The 17,123-nt window shown below is 33.7% G+C and overlaps 1 protein-coding gene across 1 annotated transcript; it reads left to right on the plus strand.

Moving 5' to 3' along the window:
* The first annotated feature begins 252 nt into the window (after nt 1-252).
* Nucleotides 253-17,063, plus strand: LOC134258773 (phosphatidylinositol 4,5-bisphosphate 3-kinase catalytic subunit delta isoform-like). The gene is made up of 23 exons (XM_062741357.1): nt 253-402; nt 1,564-1,659; nt 1,823-1,958; nt 2,353-2,465; nt 2,907-3,029; nt 3,357-3,533; nt 4,257-4,326; nt 4,507-4,670; nt 4,879-5,058; nt 5,300-5,432; nt 5,813-5,916; nt 6,028-6,081; nt 6,261-6,458; nt 6,702-6,823; nt 7,185-7,328; nt 7,487-7,640; nt 11,464-11,576; nt 11,795-11,904; nt 12,259-12,337; nt 12,629-12,793; nt 12,930-13,047; nt 13,169-13,311; nt 14,204-17,063. Exons 1-23 carry the CDS (start codon nt 253-255, stop codon nt 14,463-14,465), a joined length of 3,108 nt encoding a protein of 1,035 aa, XP_062597341.1. The 3' UTR covers nt 14,466-17,063.
* Nucleotides 17,064-17,123: the final 60 nt, after the last annotated feature.

Here is a 17,123-nt window from a genome sequence, read left to right on the forward strand (position 1 = left end):
TTGTTTGCTAACAACATCAAGAAAAACAAATCCAGCTGAAAATGAAAATGGGACATGTTTGAAAACTTCCTTGATTAACCATTATTGCGAGCTATATTTCTTTGTTTCAGAATAATATATCCATATCTGTTTGTTTCTTTTCATACATATATCTTTAGTAACTCCTGATAATGTCAATATAATTTTGTTGATGTTTTCCCCCCAGTAGACTGAGTGGTGTGACCAGAGCGTCCTCCTGGTCATTGTAAAGACATGCCTCCAATAGTCGTGTTACCAGACTTAGACGTGGCCAAAGAGGTCAACGAAAATGATGGTCACGTAGAAATGGACTTCCTGATGCCAAATGGCATCTTCATTCCCATCCGAGTAGACTTTTATGACTCCATAGAGAATATCAAATTGGTGAGTACTTTTATCCAAGATTTCTTATTGTTAAATGTTGTTGATATGTATAAGGACTTGTGTTAAAACTTTTTAACTTGTGCAAATGTAATGTGCCTGTACTGGCTATAGCATTATTAAGGGCTAATAAAAATTTTACAATTTCTTTGTATTTGGAATCTGCACCATTAATTTCAATTTGATTTTTGTTTATGTTTATTTAATTGAAACATGAAAACATTCTTATTATTTACTTCTGTCTTCTCAAACATCTAACAACATCCCATACTGGGTCATGTCAGAAAAACCTTTCAAGTACTAAGAGACATGAAAACTTCTGGCCATAAATTCAGGCTGCCATATAATTCCCAAATCCTACATGTACATCTCTACATTTCTGAGGCTCAGTAGCCAGTTTTAGGTTGATTTAAGTTTATTATGGAATAAATTCAATTTAAGGTCCACATTTTCTGCCATTGCTGAATAAGGCCTAGAAAAAAAATATGTTTGTTTCCGCTTTCCCGACCGACCCTAATTTATAGTGCCGACCCTAAATATTTTTTAATGCTTTTTTCCCATGATGTGCAAGATTTCACCCAGGGAATTATAGCCTCCAACTTTGCAAGCTTTTCAAGACAGAAAGAAGTTTGGATCACCTTTCTATTATAAGTTTAAGTCACAGAAATGCTTGAAAACACCATTTCTTTTGTCATTAATGTTACTTCTATACATGTTTTGATTAAAGAAGCAAAAAGAAGTTTTTCAAAAAAAAAAAATTGCCTACCTACCTACCCTATATTTTTTCGGCCTGAAAGTGGAAACAAACATAATTTTTTTCTAGGCCTAATGCAAACAAAAAAAAATGCACAAAAGCCTAATACAGAATTACTGTTCAATGAACATGAATACTCTTTTTGACTTTAAAGTAAATGCATCCAAGAAATATCAGAAAAGACTTCATCAGTGATATTCTTGGCTAATGTTTAAGCTTGTCTATTGGCTAAAGGTTGCAATAGCATGACCTTGAATGAAATTTGAGGAGTATGTGGTATCATATTTTGAACATCTTATTTTATTTAGATTGGCTTATTTTAGAATACTAGTATTTATTTTACAGTCAAATGCATGTTTTGTTTTTTTGTGTGAGTGAATTTACATGTGTTGTTGTAAATCTGTTGTAAGAAACTCTGGAAGGAAGCAGAAAATTATCCATTGTTTAAAACTCTAAAGAGAATGGAGAATTATTGCTTCACATACATCAACCAACAAGGGCAAAAGGTCAGTTTCCAAATTTACTAATCTTAGAAATTTCTGCTTTTGACATCTTTTTTTTTTTTTTTTTTACTGTATTGCATATATTATTAAGCATAAAAGCACAGTAAAGGAAGGAATATGAGGCAAAATTCTTGTACATTAACTTTTGGTATATCTTTTTTAACAGGATGAAATAGTCGATGAGGACATGATGCTAAATGAGTTCAAGATAGCTGCCCGTTTTCTGAAATTAGTGAAAAAGAAAGCTGATGATAAAACTCGATCATTGAGTAAAAGCACAAATAATCTGATTGGAATGAAAGGTGAGATTTGATGCTATACTTCATAATCTCCAAGCATTTAATAGAATTTACAAACTTCATTTGGATACAGTTAACTGTACCCAATTATGGGGAAATTACCTTGTTTTAATTTCACTTAGTTCATGATTTATATTTTTTCCCCAAATAAACACACAGTGAATAAGGTTTTCAGACCACAAAAATTGAGTATCAGTCGCAAGGCAAATGCATACTAGTAGTATAACATGAAATTAAAATTCATGGCTTTGAATGAATTGTTAAATTTTAGCACTGTTAGATTTAAATGACTCACATAAAGTACGTCCTGTATTTCTCTAATTTGATAGCAACATACTAGATTTATTGTTTATACGAAAGCTATGGATACATGTTTGTCTCTACAATCCTTGCTTAGGTCAACAATGCATTGATCACCAAGCAGAAGTGTCTCATGACATCACAGACTTTCGCAGAACCATGTCTGCTTATTGCAAAGATATTGTCAATCGAAGGAACCAGGATTTATCAGTAAGAGCCAGTTTTTCATACATCCATGATCAATCAATTTGTAAATCATAAAACTAGATTAAAATTTAGTTAATCTTTGTAAGAAATGAACCTAACATTTTATTTATTGGTAAGATAAACATAAATCCAAAGTCTTTTAGTAATAATTTAAATATGTTGGTGAATTAATGATCTTATGATGTGAGAGTTAAATCTATACTAAGGATATATACAGTTACCAGTTTGTTATCTCAAACACTGACACATATGTCAAAGTGATTTGAAAGTACCGTCTTATTAACCTGTTATATCTCAAAGTTTACCCTTGGTCCTTCCAAGTTTGAGAAATGAAGGGTGACTGTTTGTGAAACCGACGCAATCTGATTTCTGAAAAAATAGGATAGTTGCAAAGATAGAGAAGATAACATCATTTACCCAAAATAAGTGTTCTCCTATTAACAGGGCTTTTTGAGGTTCCAGTACAAACATCCAGTAGGAATCCTAAACCATTCCGTGTTACCTGATTACATTCAGAACAAGTTAAAGGAGGGCATGGTGCTGACAATCCACATCGAGGAAACGGGGGTAAGTATAAACACTACAGGGGGTCTGGTCTGTCCCTTTTCTTTCTTCATAGTAATATTTGGTGCCCTGTCATGCTTTAGAAGTGACGGGTGAAACCAAGATAGAACACTCGTGATTCAGGGGTACAAACTGGTATCCTTGCCAATTACTCATTTAACAATTAATAAATTTGTTATTTTTCTCTATTTATAATATTAGGGAGAAAAAGCAAAAAGAGAAAAAAATGTCAGTTTCACACATACATGTATAAGTGCCCCAAAATGCATAAATTATATTGTTAAATAAATCCTCATTCATTTTTCAACGAAATGTTTACTATTTTTTAAGGTAATTTACACAATGAAGATTGAGGCAGATAAAATCCCAAATGACCTAATTGCCATGGCTCTGGAGAAATGGAGGACCAACACTGGCATGCAGAATTTGAAGGTCTCTGACTATATCCTGAAAGTGATTGGAATGGAGGACTATTTGTATGGGGAGTATCCACTGAGATCCTTCAAGGTTAGGTTATATTTAGTACCACTGTGTCAAGGTTAGGTTATATTTAGTACCACTGTGTCAAGGTTAGGTTATATTTAGTACCACTGTGTCAAGGTTAGGTTATATTTAGTACCACTGTGTCAAGGTTAGGTTATATTTAGTACCACTATGTCAAGGTTAAGTTATAGTTAAGAACCACTATGTTAAGGTTTAGTTATACAGTAAAACTCGTTTTTTATGAACACGGATATTGCAAATTCACGGATATAGCAAAGTTATCTTTTATCCCCAGTTATATAAATTTAACAAATTCTAAATACAGTTATAACAAATTACGGATATAACGAAGTAATTTCATAGGTCCATGTGACTTTGTTATAACCTAGTTTTACTGTATTTAGTACCACTGAGTTACATGACAGTGTAAAATTTTAAATTTGTAAATAAGAACTTCTTGGTTCTTTTTTTTTATAAGATAAATATATGATGTTTAATATATGCTCAAAAAGAAACATTGTGTATTCAAAACTTTGCCTAATTATGAAGGTGACAAGTTAAAACTTTCCCAAGCTGAGGTCTTGTCCAGTATCCAATTTTATGGACTGATTAACTCAAATCAGTCCTCCCTACTTTTTGCCAAGCAGCAATAAAAAGATATTATGTATTTGGACTTGATAGGATATACATGTATATAATGCTGTAATGCTTTTCATCATCATGATATCAAATTCCAATCTATTTCAGTACATATTCCGATGTCTCCTGAGAAACATAGCTCCGGCCCTGTGGCTGAGGCCAAAAAGTAAAGTCATGGGTAAGTCATTTTGACTCCTTGAGCAAAAGGTACTAAATAAATGTAGTGTTTTAAAGTGCTAATAAATAACCATATATATGTATTAAATTTGTTCAGCTTTTAATCTGAAATTTTATGAAATTTAAGATACATGCTTTAACTTTTCTGAAGAATAACAGATTTATGCACTGATGTTTTCAGAAAAAGCAAATGACCTTGACCACAACCCCTCCCGACCTCACCCCGAGCGGCCATGTAAGCCCAGTCTACGAGGGAGGAACAGCATCACATCCTGGGACATCCATGTTAACTTCAAACTGACTATCAACTCGGTCTCTAAAATCATCGTGGATGATAATAGCAAGGTACATTGAAAATGGATTTCTGCAGTGTTTTATGTTAAAGAAGGAATTTTTCATATGTATAGTATGATTTTTGATTTGTTTATATTTTAGTAAACATTTAACGACTCAGGTTTATGCTTGACCCATAATTAGATCATATACTAATTTTGACACACATTGAGGATATACAGACTAGCTGTACATTTAATGAACTAACACCCTGTTGTAGGTCAGACTCTATGTGGGATTATTCCACGGTCCTGAGACACTACGAATCGACCATACAAAGGATGCCCTGGTATACTCCGAGACTGTGTGCTGGAAGAATGAGTTAGAGTATGATATTAAAGTCGAGGATATTCCACGAGACTGCAGACTCTGCTTCGCTCTCCATATAAGGAAAAACAAGGTAATGTAGAAAACCCTTACCTTGAAGGCAATGGTACCTGGATTTATAAGGGTGAATGTTTCCTGAATAAAAAAAATACCTCTATGTATAAGATTTACATTTAAAAGAGATATAAAGGGATATTTTTGTTGAAACAAGTTTCATATAAATCTTAAAAGATGTAAAGGACAGAACAAGTTGAAAAAATTTAAGAAACTTCTAGAGTGAATGAAGATTTTCTTCATTTCATTTTTCATTGCAGGAATACTCACTGCTGACTTGGGCCAATATCCCATTGTTTGACTACAAATCCAGACTTCTGAAAGGGAATTATAAGTTACACATGTGGCCTCGTCAGGAGCATATGGAATTGTATGATTCCTGTAATCCCATAGGTGAGCCATTCATATAGAATTGTATGATTCCTGTAATCCCATAGGTGAGCCATTCATATGGAATTGTATGATTCCTGCAATCCCATAGGTGAGCCATTCATTTTATGGAACTTAGTTACTGCTACAGATACCAAGCACATCTAACTGAAATCTATTTTCATCTATTAGTTTTAGAAATAGCACAAAGATCTGGCGTATGTCTTAGATAAACCTCAAAAAGGAATTTGTTAATTTTTCATGAATATTTTAACTTTACTTGAAAGAAGGATAAACTTACTCTTATCAACTACATCTACGTTAGTCCATAAACAAAGTGGTGTTCAAATCATCAGTTAAAGTTATAACAAATGAATCTTACATTTGTACTGTTTTTTGTTTAGGCACCGTGGCTATGAACCCACAAGTGGACCACTCTACCACCCTAGAGTTCACTGTCCCTGACTTCAAAATCCAATCACACATCATGTATCCTCAACATGAAAAGGTATAACTCAATAGCAAAAATACCCTAGAGGTAACTAATAAATAGCTTATATAAGATACATGTAGGTCATGCTGTAAGTTTATAATGCTGAATATGTTACTTTTCTTGTAGGTTTTACAATGTGCAAGTGAAAACATGGAGGAGAAGGGAAAACCAGGGTCTCCTGTGAGTTTTATACAAGGAAATTATAATGGGTCATCACCTGTTAGCAAAATCATTTATTATTCACAGTTTTTATTATGTAATAAAGAAAAAAGTCTGGAATGTATGTACTTTACAAGAACTGGGAATAATTTCAGTGAAATGATACATCAAAATCCAAGATTTTTTTTCTTTTACCAAAGAACTGGCATCCCAGTAAGACCCACATTATCCAGTTTGAGGAGGTGATGAACGATGACAAGGGAGGTAACCGACAGCTGGCCGAGCAGGAGAAGAGCCTTATCTGGATGATGCGGTACGAGATCCGCGACAACTACGACCACGCGCTGCCACTCCTCCTGAACGCCGTCAAGTGGGACAACCACATCGACGTAGCCAAGGTCTGTATCACGATCGCTGTCATACCCGCCAATCTCGCTAAATATAAAGTCATCCGACAAATAACATTATTATTTAAGTTTATTCATTTTTACTCCATTTCTTATATTGTACATACATGTATGTATAAATCATTTTAAAGTTTAAAAAAAAGTACTTGAAGTGTATATAATATACATGATTTATTTTAATGGATAATAATTTGTAAATGAATTAATGTTCTGGATTTGACCTACTTATTTCAGATGATGGCCCTCCTTCAGTCCTGGCGGCCAATAGAACTACAGCACGCCCTGGCCCTGCTGGACTTCCACTACACAGACACAAATGTCCGAGAGTTTGCATGTAAATGCCTCGAGGAACTCAGGTTAGACGTAAAATATTTTGTGTTACAGTCCAGTCAGTTTGTATCATTTTTGTTATATAGAAGTCAGAAAACAAAGCCAGCTTTTTGTTCAAATTTTTATGTTAAATGATAATTAATTGACTGACATTATATTACCTCAAAACTGTATTCACAAGTGTTTTTGATAAAACATGTATTACATTTATTGTAGCCATCCCTAACTAATTCCTTGTCACTTTATAAAGGAATTATTACAGTATGTTTTCAAACTTGCATAGGATAGAAATATTTGAATCATAATTAATGATCCCTGTATTTTAATTCTTAATGGAGTATAAAGCTTGTATATTTGAATTTGAAATTTATTGTTTTTTTTCTCCAGTGATGATGATCTGTCTCAGTACATGCTACAACTAGTCCAAGCCCTGAGGTTCGAGTCACACCTCATGTGCCCTCTCAGTAAATTCCTGCTGTCTCGGGCTCTAGAAAACCAACATTTAGGACACCATCTTTACTGGCTGCTGAAGTAAGCAATAAACAAAGAAATTTACAAGAAATTAAGGATGTAGCTCATATCGATTTGTTATGTTTTTCTATGACCCTTGTTTTTTTTAGGACCATCATTCAGTGATGAAACTCATTGCTGTCATCCCACATTTTAAGTTTATATTTTTTCCCCTTTAGATCAGAGATGCATGAATCCACAGTGACTGTGCGTTATGGCCTGATGTTAGAAGCCTACCTCAAGTCGTCTCAAGATCATCTTATGATTCTCAGCAAACAGCAGGATATCCTTATCAAACTGTCCGCTTTTAGTGACATTGCCAAAAATCCCAATGTAAGATATACTCAGAAATGGAAAATTTATAATGAGAGATAATATTTTTTGAATGCTACTCATTCCACAGTTTTGACTTATGTTAATAATAAAACTTAATGACAAGTAAATTATATTAAGCTCCATAATTCTGAGTATGAGTGTGGAGATTTTTAGCTCTTCTGAGCCAAAGGCTCAAAGAGCTAATGCTATGGCCATTTGTGCGGTGTGCGTCGTGCGGTGTGCGTTAACTTTTTAGAATATTGGCCATAACTCGAGAACCCCTTGACCAATCAGTGTCAAATTTGTCACAGGGTATCCTTGGCCCAAGGGCTACCATTTATACTAAAATAAGGGTTGGGACCCTAAAACAAGGGGAGATAATCAGGAAAACAAAACCAAAAGTACTGGTTGCAAAAAAATCTTCTTCTCCAGAACCACCAGGCAGATTTTCACCAAACTTACATACAATGATCAGGATATGTTGAAGATTAAAAATTGTTCAAGGCATGACCCTGGGGCAAAGGGCATGGTCTCAAGGTCACTTCAAAGTTGACCTAAATTTACAATTAATGAAAATGTCTATATTTTGCTTACTATAAGGACTAGGATCATCAAATCTTGTAAGTTGATGCATCTTAGGACTTCACATCATGTTAACTCAAAAGTAGGTCACGATGGCCTACTTTTTAGCTCACCTGAGCTGAAAGCTCAAGTGAGCTTTTCTGATCACATTTTGTCCGGCGTCCGTCTGTCTGTCTGTCCGTCTGTCTGTAAACTTTTCACATTTTCGACTTCTTCTCAAGAACCGCTGGGCCAATTTCAACCAAACTTGCCACAAAGTATCCTTGGGTGATGGGAATTCAGGTTTGTTCAAATGAAGGGCCACGCCCTCATTCAAGGGGAGATAATTGGGAATTAATGAAAATTTGGTGGCATATTTAAAAAATTTTCTTCTCAAGAACCACTGTGCCAGGAAAGATGAAACTTATGGGGAAACATCCTCAGGTAGTGTAGATTCAAGTTTGTTCAAATCATGACCCCCTGGGATAGGGCGGGGCCAAAATGGCCGACCAAAGTTTTACATAGAAATATATAGGAAAATTCTTTAAAAATCTTCTTCTCAAGAATGACAAAGCCATAATTCATCATATTTATATGGAAGCATGCTCAGGTAGTGTGGATTCAAGTTTGTTCAAATCATGACCCCCGGGGGTAGGGCGGGCCAAAAATGGCCGACCAAAGTTTTACATAGAAATATATAGGAAAATTCTTTAAAAATCTTCTTCTCAAGAATGACAAAGCCATAATTCATCATATTTATATGGAAGCATGCTCAGGTAGTGTGGATTCAAGTTTGTTCAAATCATGACCCCCGGGGGTAGGGCGGGCCAAAAATGGCCGACCAAAGTTTTACATAGAAATATATAGGAAAATTCTTTAAAAATCTTCTTCTCAAGAATGACAAAGCCATAATTCATCATATTTATATGGAAGCATGCTCAGGTAGTGTGGATTCAAGTTTGTTCAAATCATGACCCCAGGGGGTAGGGCGGGGCCAAAATGGCCGACCAAAGTTTTACATAGAAATATATAGGAAAATTCTTTAAAAAATCTTCTTCTCAAGAATGACAAAGCCATAATTCATCATATTTATATGGAAGCATCCTCAGGTAGTGTAGATTCAAATTTTTTTCAAATCACGACCACGTGAGGCGGGGCCAAAATGGCCGACCAAAGTTTTTAAAGATATATATAGGAAAATTCTTTAAAAATCATTTGCTAAAAAATAACAAATCCGATTGGTCATGGGACTACTTTTGGATTGAATCTTTACAATAAAAAGCCATTTTCTACTTTTTCCTACCCTTAGTGCTCAGGTGAGCGATGTGGCCCATGGACCTCTTGTTAAATTTTGCGGGCATTTGTTTTCAAATTGATTTGAAGGCATATTTTGGACACTTTAAGGCCTATGATCATTAAACTTTGTTAGTTGATGCATCTTGGATCCTTGAACAACGTCAACTTAAAAGTAGGTCACCCTGACCTACTTTTTGAACTTTATGACTTATCTTTTTTAAAACATTTCATCCCATTATTTCAGACACTGAGAGGGTTAGAATCATCAAATCTTGTAAGTTGCTGCATCTTGGGACCTTAAAACATATTTAAGTAAAAGTAGGTCACTGTGACCTACTTTTAGAATTTTGCAGGCATTTGTTTTCAAATTGTTTAAAAGGCATATTTTGATTATCTTCAGACCAACGATCATCAAACTTGGTCAGCTGATGCATCTTGGGACTCTGAAAAATGTCGACCAAAATGTAGGTCACCGTGACCTACTTTCGACATTTTATGGCTATATTTCAGTATCTTAGGTATTTATTGGCTTAGAATCATCAAACTTTGTGAGTTGATGCATCTTGGGTTTTCGGAGAGTGACGACCAAAAATTAGGTCACGGTGACCTACTTTCAATATTTTGTGGCTATATTTATGTATCTCCAGTACTTATCGGCTTAAAATCATCAAACTTTGTCAGTTGATGCATCTTGGGTTTTCGGAGAATGTCGACCAAAAAGTAGGTCACAATGACCTACTTTTGACATTGAATGGCTATATTTATGTATTCTGGTACTTATCGGTTTAGAATCATCAAACTTTGTTAGTTTATGCCTCTTGGGTTTTCAGAGAATGTCGACCAAAAAGTAGGTCACCGTGACCTACTTTTGAATGTCTCAGGTATTTATTGGCTTAGAATTATCAAACTTGGTCAGCAGATGCATCTTAGGCCTCTGATAAATGTCAACCAAAATGTAGGTCACGATGACCTACTTTTGACATTTAATGGCTATATTTAAGTATCTCCAGTACTTATCGGCTTAGAATCATCAAACTTTGTCAGTTGATGCATCTTGGGTTTTCGGAGAATGTCGACCAAAAAGTAGGTCACGATGACTTACTTTTGACATTTTATGGCTATATTTAAGTATCTCCAGTACTTATTGGCTTAGAATCATCAAACTTTGTTAGTTTATGCCCTTTGGGTTTTCAGAGAATGTCAGCCAAAAAGTAGGTCACGGTGACATACTTTTGAATATCTCAGGTATTTATTGGCTTAGAATTATCAAACTTTGTCAGAAAATGCATCTTGAGACTCTGAAAAATGTCGACTAAAATGTAGGTCATGATAACCTACTTTCGACATTCTATGGCTATATTTAAATTTCTTTGGTACTTATTGGCTTAGAATCATCAAACTTTGTCAGTTGATGCATCTTGGGTTTTCCAAGAATGTAGACCAAAATGTAGGTCAAGGTGACCCACTTTTAAATATCTCAAATACATATTGGCTTAGAATCTTCAATCTTAGTTTGTCTAATAATGCATCTTGAGTCCTCAGAAAACTTCAATCTTAAAGTAGATCACCGTGACCTACTCATGGTTTTTTTTTTATAGCTTTATTAAAATATCTTCAGTCCTAATTGGCTAAGAATCATCAAACTTTTTATCAGTTGATGCAACTTGGGTTTTAGGATACTTAGGGTTAGAGGCTTCAAATACAAGTGATAGGTTGTACAATTTATCAGAAGAGCGATTCAAGGCCCTTGGGCCTCTTGTTATGAACAATATTATTACTGGTCTTCCTAAAATTTTGGGTCGATATCAGTTATACTTGGCACAAAATTAAAAAAAAATAAAATCAATTGAATTGAAAATTGAAAACAAACTATAAGAGCTTTTGTTTTTATGAAGACAGCTGTTTGCATATGAATAATTAAAAGTAAATGTTTAAAGTGATAAAAGACTAGACTACAAGTTGTAAAAAAAATTATGTTTTGCAGAAAAAAATGCAAAAGAACAAAGATGATGTGAAGAGACTGATGAAACAAAAAATAGACATCTTGTCTGGACTCTATAGTCCTCTAACACCTCAAATCTCCCTTAAAGATCTACTGTAAGTTTGGCGTGTTTAAGTATGGTCTCAGTATTTTTAAATACTGGAAACTCCCTTTTAGGATCACTTAAATTCTCTTTACTTCAGAAAAAGACATGGACATTTATAACCTGTCTCTCAAAATATGATACCAGGAATTTTTTTTTTTTTGTTGTAAAATTTTCATGTCTGTGTTTATACATGTATGGTATATGTACTGTATGTGATTGTCCTTCAAGGGTTGACAAGTGTAAGATCATGGACTCCAAGAAGAGGCCTTTGTGGTTAGAGTGGACAAATGCTGACCCTAAAGGTCCTAATATTCTCATCATGTACAAAAACGGAGATGGTAGGTACCCAATTTTTTACCTTTAGTCAGTAGTAGACCTGTCAACCTGGGTTACTAGTGTATCTCTTGAATTACTTGTTTTACTGATATATGTAAATGTGAATACAGGATAGTGAGTGTACATGCATGTAAAGTTAAAGCAAGAATAATTTCATTTGTAAAGTGCTTGAGAGGATATCTTGATGTATGGATACATTTATCTTGATGTATGGGAATTGGCAAGGAAAGGCTAACCTGGATAGGAAAAAAGTTTCATTTTCTCCAAATCACTCTTTCTTTTCAATGTTCCATTAATTTTTTCAATCTGTTTGAAAAATTGACAAGAATTTATGACCAGTATCTTTCTCACTTCAGATCTTCGACAAGATATGCTGACCCTGCAGATTTTACAGATCATGGATAACATCTGGAAAAACGAGGGGCTTGATCTCAGGTAAAAAGCTATTGTTTGTCTTAATTTGTCATCAGGAAATGCATGCAGCAAACTTTTGTGAGTTTTGCACCAAAGATAATATTACACAATGAAGATTTTGTAGTGAAGTTGTTTTATTCCTGCAACATTTTGACTTATTCTATTGACAGGGTGAACCCCTACAGTTGTATTGGGTATATTTTACTCTGTAGTTGTTTATTCCTGCACTATTTTGTCTCTATTGACAGAATGAACCCTTATGGCTGTATTGGATATATGTAGTTGTTTTATTTTGACTTACTCTTATGACAGGGTGAACCCCTATGGTTGTATTGCCACAGGAAGAGAGGAGGGGATGATTGAAATTGTAACAAACTCCATGACCATCTCTAAAATCCAGAAGTGGTACAACAAAGGGGCATTTGCCAAAGAAGCTCTGTATGAGTGGCTCAAATTTAAAAACCCCAATGAAGCTAGGTACTTATAAATAATAAAAAAAATATAGCAATAATAATGCATGTGAATATTCTTGTTTATAAATGGTTTTTCAGCAGAATTGTTTAACATTGATTTACTCTAAACAATTTTTTTTTTTACATTTTTTACATTGTAGTCTGTCTCAGGCCATTGATGAGTTTACCTATTCCTGTGCTGGGTATGCAGTGGCCACTTACATCCTGGGTATTGGTGACAGACACAATGACAACATCATGATGAAGGAGTCTGGACAGGTAAATACTTTAAAGGATGCCTGATGTAGACAAAATATAAAGAAGGGATACATGGATAGGATGTTCCAATTTCCAAGTTAATATTTTAAGCTCATAAATGTATATATTTCTTTTTTGACAGCTTTTCCACATAGACTTTGGCCATTTCCTTGGTAATTTCAAATCCAAGCTAAACATAAAGAGAGAGCGAGTTCCATTCATTCTGACGTCACATTTTGAGTATGTCATCAGAAGAGGAGAGAAGGACAAGGAGAATTTTGACAGGTGAGTGCTGACATTTGGGAGTACATATAGAGGAACGAGTCAGTTCTACTGATCCATCTCAGTTAGTGGTATCAGTCAGGTGGGCTCTTGTAGGCTAATTGCCATCTCCACTGGCTTATTGAAAGCTAGCAGTTATCTCCATGGACTTACTGCATTTGCATCTTCTATTTGTGGTATCCACAAGCTTTATGGAGTCTGGACTCTGGGCAATTTGCAGTATAGTAGTGGACTCCATGAGATGTTAGTTGTCTGGAAGTGATATCTATGGATCTTTTGAAATCAGGCAGTGGTCTTTACTTGCATATTGCAATTAGGCAGTGGTCTTTACTTGCATATTGCAATCAGGCAGTGGTCTTCAGTTGCATATTGGAATCTGATAGTAGTTTGATTGGTTCCTTGGCAATTGCAATGAGTGGATTCCATTGGTCTATTGCAAAATGTAGTACATTTACACATAATCTCAGTGGAACAAATACAATGCAGTGTGTGCAAAGTAAAACTAAATACTTTACAGTCTCAAAGGAATCCCTGACTACCTATTGTTTCCATTGATCTGACCCAAGGACTGCTTTCTGAGAATGCTAAGCAGTACCAGAGGTCTCAATGGAAATTAGAAACTGCATTGCTATGCATCTATGTTATTTTTAGATCTTTGTCTCTTTAGGTGTATATAGTGATTATAGTTCATATGAGAACTACACCAGCTAAAACAGAAACTATTGCAATGCATGGAAGTACATGTATTGTAAAAGTACACAGTAATTTATTATAGACATATACATGTATGTTTCTATCATGTTTTTATTGGTTTTACAAAATCAGATTCAAGATATTTTTTTATATTTATAGATTAATATAAATTTATTCCTTTTTCAATTTTTTCTATATCCAGGTTTCAACAGGTGTGTGAGCGAGCCTACATGATTATCCGATCTCAAGGAGCTCTGTTGATCCGTCTCTTTATGATGATGTTGTCTGCTGGGATTCCCCAGCTGACCAGCGTCAGCGACGTGGATTATCTCAAGGACACGCTGGCCTTAGATCTGTCAGAGGACGAAGCCAGGAAGAAATTCATTGACAAGTTTAAGGAGGCCAAAAATAAGAGCTGGTCTACTAGTGTCAACTGGGCTATCCATAACATGGCCCATAAATAAAAGGCAGGTCAGACTCAATAAAGATGGGTGCCAGTATATGACTAGTTCACTTAGAACTCAGGTGTGAAATGTACTATATTTACAGAAGTGCCTTAAATCATGAAAAACTACAACATAGTCACATTTCGTAAGGGGATATTAGCAAAATAGCTATATGTACCACATGATATTTCTTATTTTAATTTAACTAAGATATGGTGCACCATTGAAAAATATTTCCATTGGATTACTTTGCATAATACATTATTTAGTTATATTTTGTGATATGAGATAATCTTGCTTTTTTTTCACATATTAGATGCACACATGCATGTACAATGTGCATAAAGAAAAGAAAAACTGTCTTTTTCCCTCAGTATAATTTGCTATGAATGCTAATTTATTTTTGTCGTAAGAAAAATAATAACAAAGTACATGTATTAATTGGCCACCAGATCAATTTTTTGTATTGAATTCTTTGTATCTCACTTTTTATAGCATCCAGTGTATTTACTTTAGGGAGCTTGATGACTCAAAAAGTTTGATTTTAAAGAAAAAATCTTATGAGTCAAGGCCTTGTAAAATTGGCTGAAATTCTTAATGTACAGTTAGAAACAAAAGGTTTTTTTTGAATAAAGTTTGGTATGAAACTTTTTCCCCTTTATTTTAACCAACCATTAGCATATATTTCAAACATCCAACAAATTATTTATTTCATATGGTTTCATTTTTTCAGCAATTACACTTGAACCATTTTTGTGTCAGTGCCATAACCATACTTTTGAAATGAACCTTTTACCAATTAAACAAATAACTACAACAATTTTTCATTAAATGAAGTCACAGGTGTTACAAAGAAGAACTCGCTAGTTGTTAAATGAAATCTTTATTATATACATGTAGTTTGGTCCTATTGAGAATTGGGTCATATTTAGGAGATTTTGGTGGAAGCCCGCTCACTTGAGGGTCTCCTCTCAGTAATCATGATATGCCTCTAAAGCTCACCATTAACCATAACAGTGTGTTCCTGATTAGTATTTAATACCAACAAATTTAATAATTTTCTGGGTCCATTTCATGAACTACTTAATGGACATCTCTACAAAGCTTTTGGATGTCAAGAAATCCCATCTCAAAAGAGCATTCTCCAAGATTTCTTAATATTTGAAGTTATATGAAGTACTTTATATTTCATACAGTTAAAATGTTAAATACTGTTTAGAAATATATGTATCTTGTACAATGCAATATTTTAATATTTTTCTTAGTCATTTTTTGTTTTGTTTTATTTTTTATTCTACCATTGTAACGATCAATATTTTATTTATTTCATGCTCTGCACTAGACATGTATACATGTATATTGTTAATATGCAGTATTTTAACAATTTAACACAAAGCTGAGGTACAATGTATTTTAATTTTGGTATTTACCTTCTTTGATTCAGATTCAATTATTATTTTTAATTAATTTTGGTTTGATCTCTTTCATTTTTTCCTCAGATAAACTATATTCTTGTATTCATTGGAACAATCTTGCAGACAACCTAAATTCAATGTACTATATACTCTGTATTTATACTCTAGCTGTTCTCTAAAATTTTGTTCTTCTGAATCTTTAAGTATTTTTCTTCTTGCCAAAGATAAATATTTTGTATATGATATACATGTATAAGTAAATACTACATGACATGACGAAATGTTTATGTGCAATGTAAATAACAAATGTAGTTTGTATATGTTTATCTTTTATGTAATTCCTGTTCAGTGTCCTGATTATAATTCAAAGGACTATATCCTGTAATAACCAATAGCTGCCCTGAAATCAAACATAGAAGAATAAATCTGTACTAATTTTCTTCTGCTGACTTAAAAACCATGCATACATTGCCTTTTTTCATCAGCCATGATTTCATGTTTTTAATATGATGTAAATTCAAATTTTCAATGTTTTTAAGAGAAAAATGTATTTTACATCAATATTTTGATTAAAAATCGATGAGGGCAGGTCTAGATGTTGTTACAACAGTGTATAATAACTTCTGTTAAATCAGATTTGTCTTTCAATCTATACACTGTACCATAGTGCACATCATTAGACATTTTCAAAATCTGGATTTTAGTGGGGCAAAAATGTGCTATTACAGTATATAGTCCTTTTAGTATGAAATGCTTATGTTTTTTGATATTCATGCATATTTTAATGTAATTCATTCCATTTTAGTATTCCTGGTGCTGTTTTATTCTGATGCAGATTTCGATTTGAGATCACTTAAAAGTCTTTACTTGTAATAGTCATTTGATAAAAGTTTATATAAAATCATGAAGTGACACATTCCATTTTTTATATGTTTTTTTTTTATTGATTGTTTTTGTGACCAGTAAGTCATTTTGTTATATTTTATGTAATTTTATTGATGCTTATTTTTGCTGTATAGATATTTGTCTTTGGTCTATTTTTAGCTTTAAATGAATTAGTTAATTGTTAATGGAGATGAATGTCATCTAAAACTTCCATGCATAAATTTTTTTGTCACATTCCTATAATATTGTAACATTCCACAAACTGTTGATCTATTAAATGCTACTCAATTGTTGAAATAAAAGTATGTTATTTTAAGTTTGAATTTACTTTATTCAGTGTACCAAAAATTCCTTCAAATTTTCCGTAAAATGAGCC

Source organism: Saccostrea cucullata, unplaced genomic scaffold (genome assembly GCF_032062105.1).
Source record: "Saccostrea cucullata isolate Sc308-1 unplaced genomic scaffold, CSIRO_AGI_Scuc_v1 ctg27, whole genome shotgun sequence".
Taxonomy (NCBI): domain Eukaryota; kingdom Metazoa; phylum Mollusca; class Bivalvia; order Ostreida; family Ostreidae; genus Saccostrea; species Saccostrea cuccullata.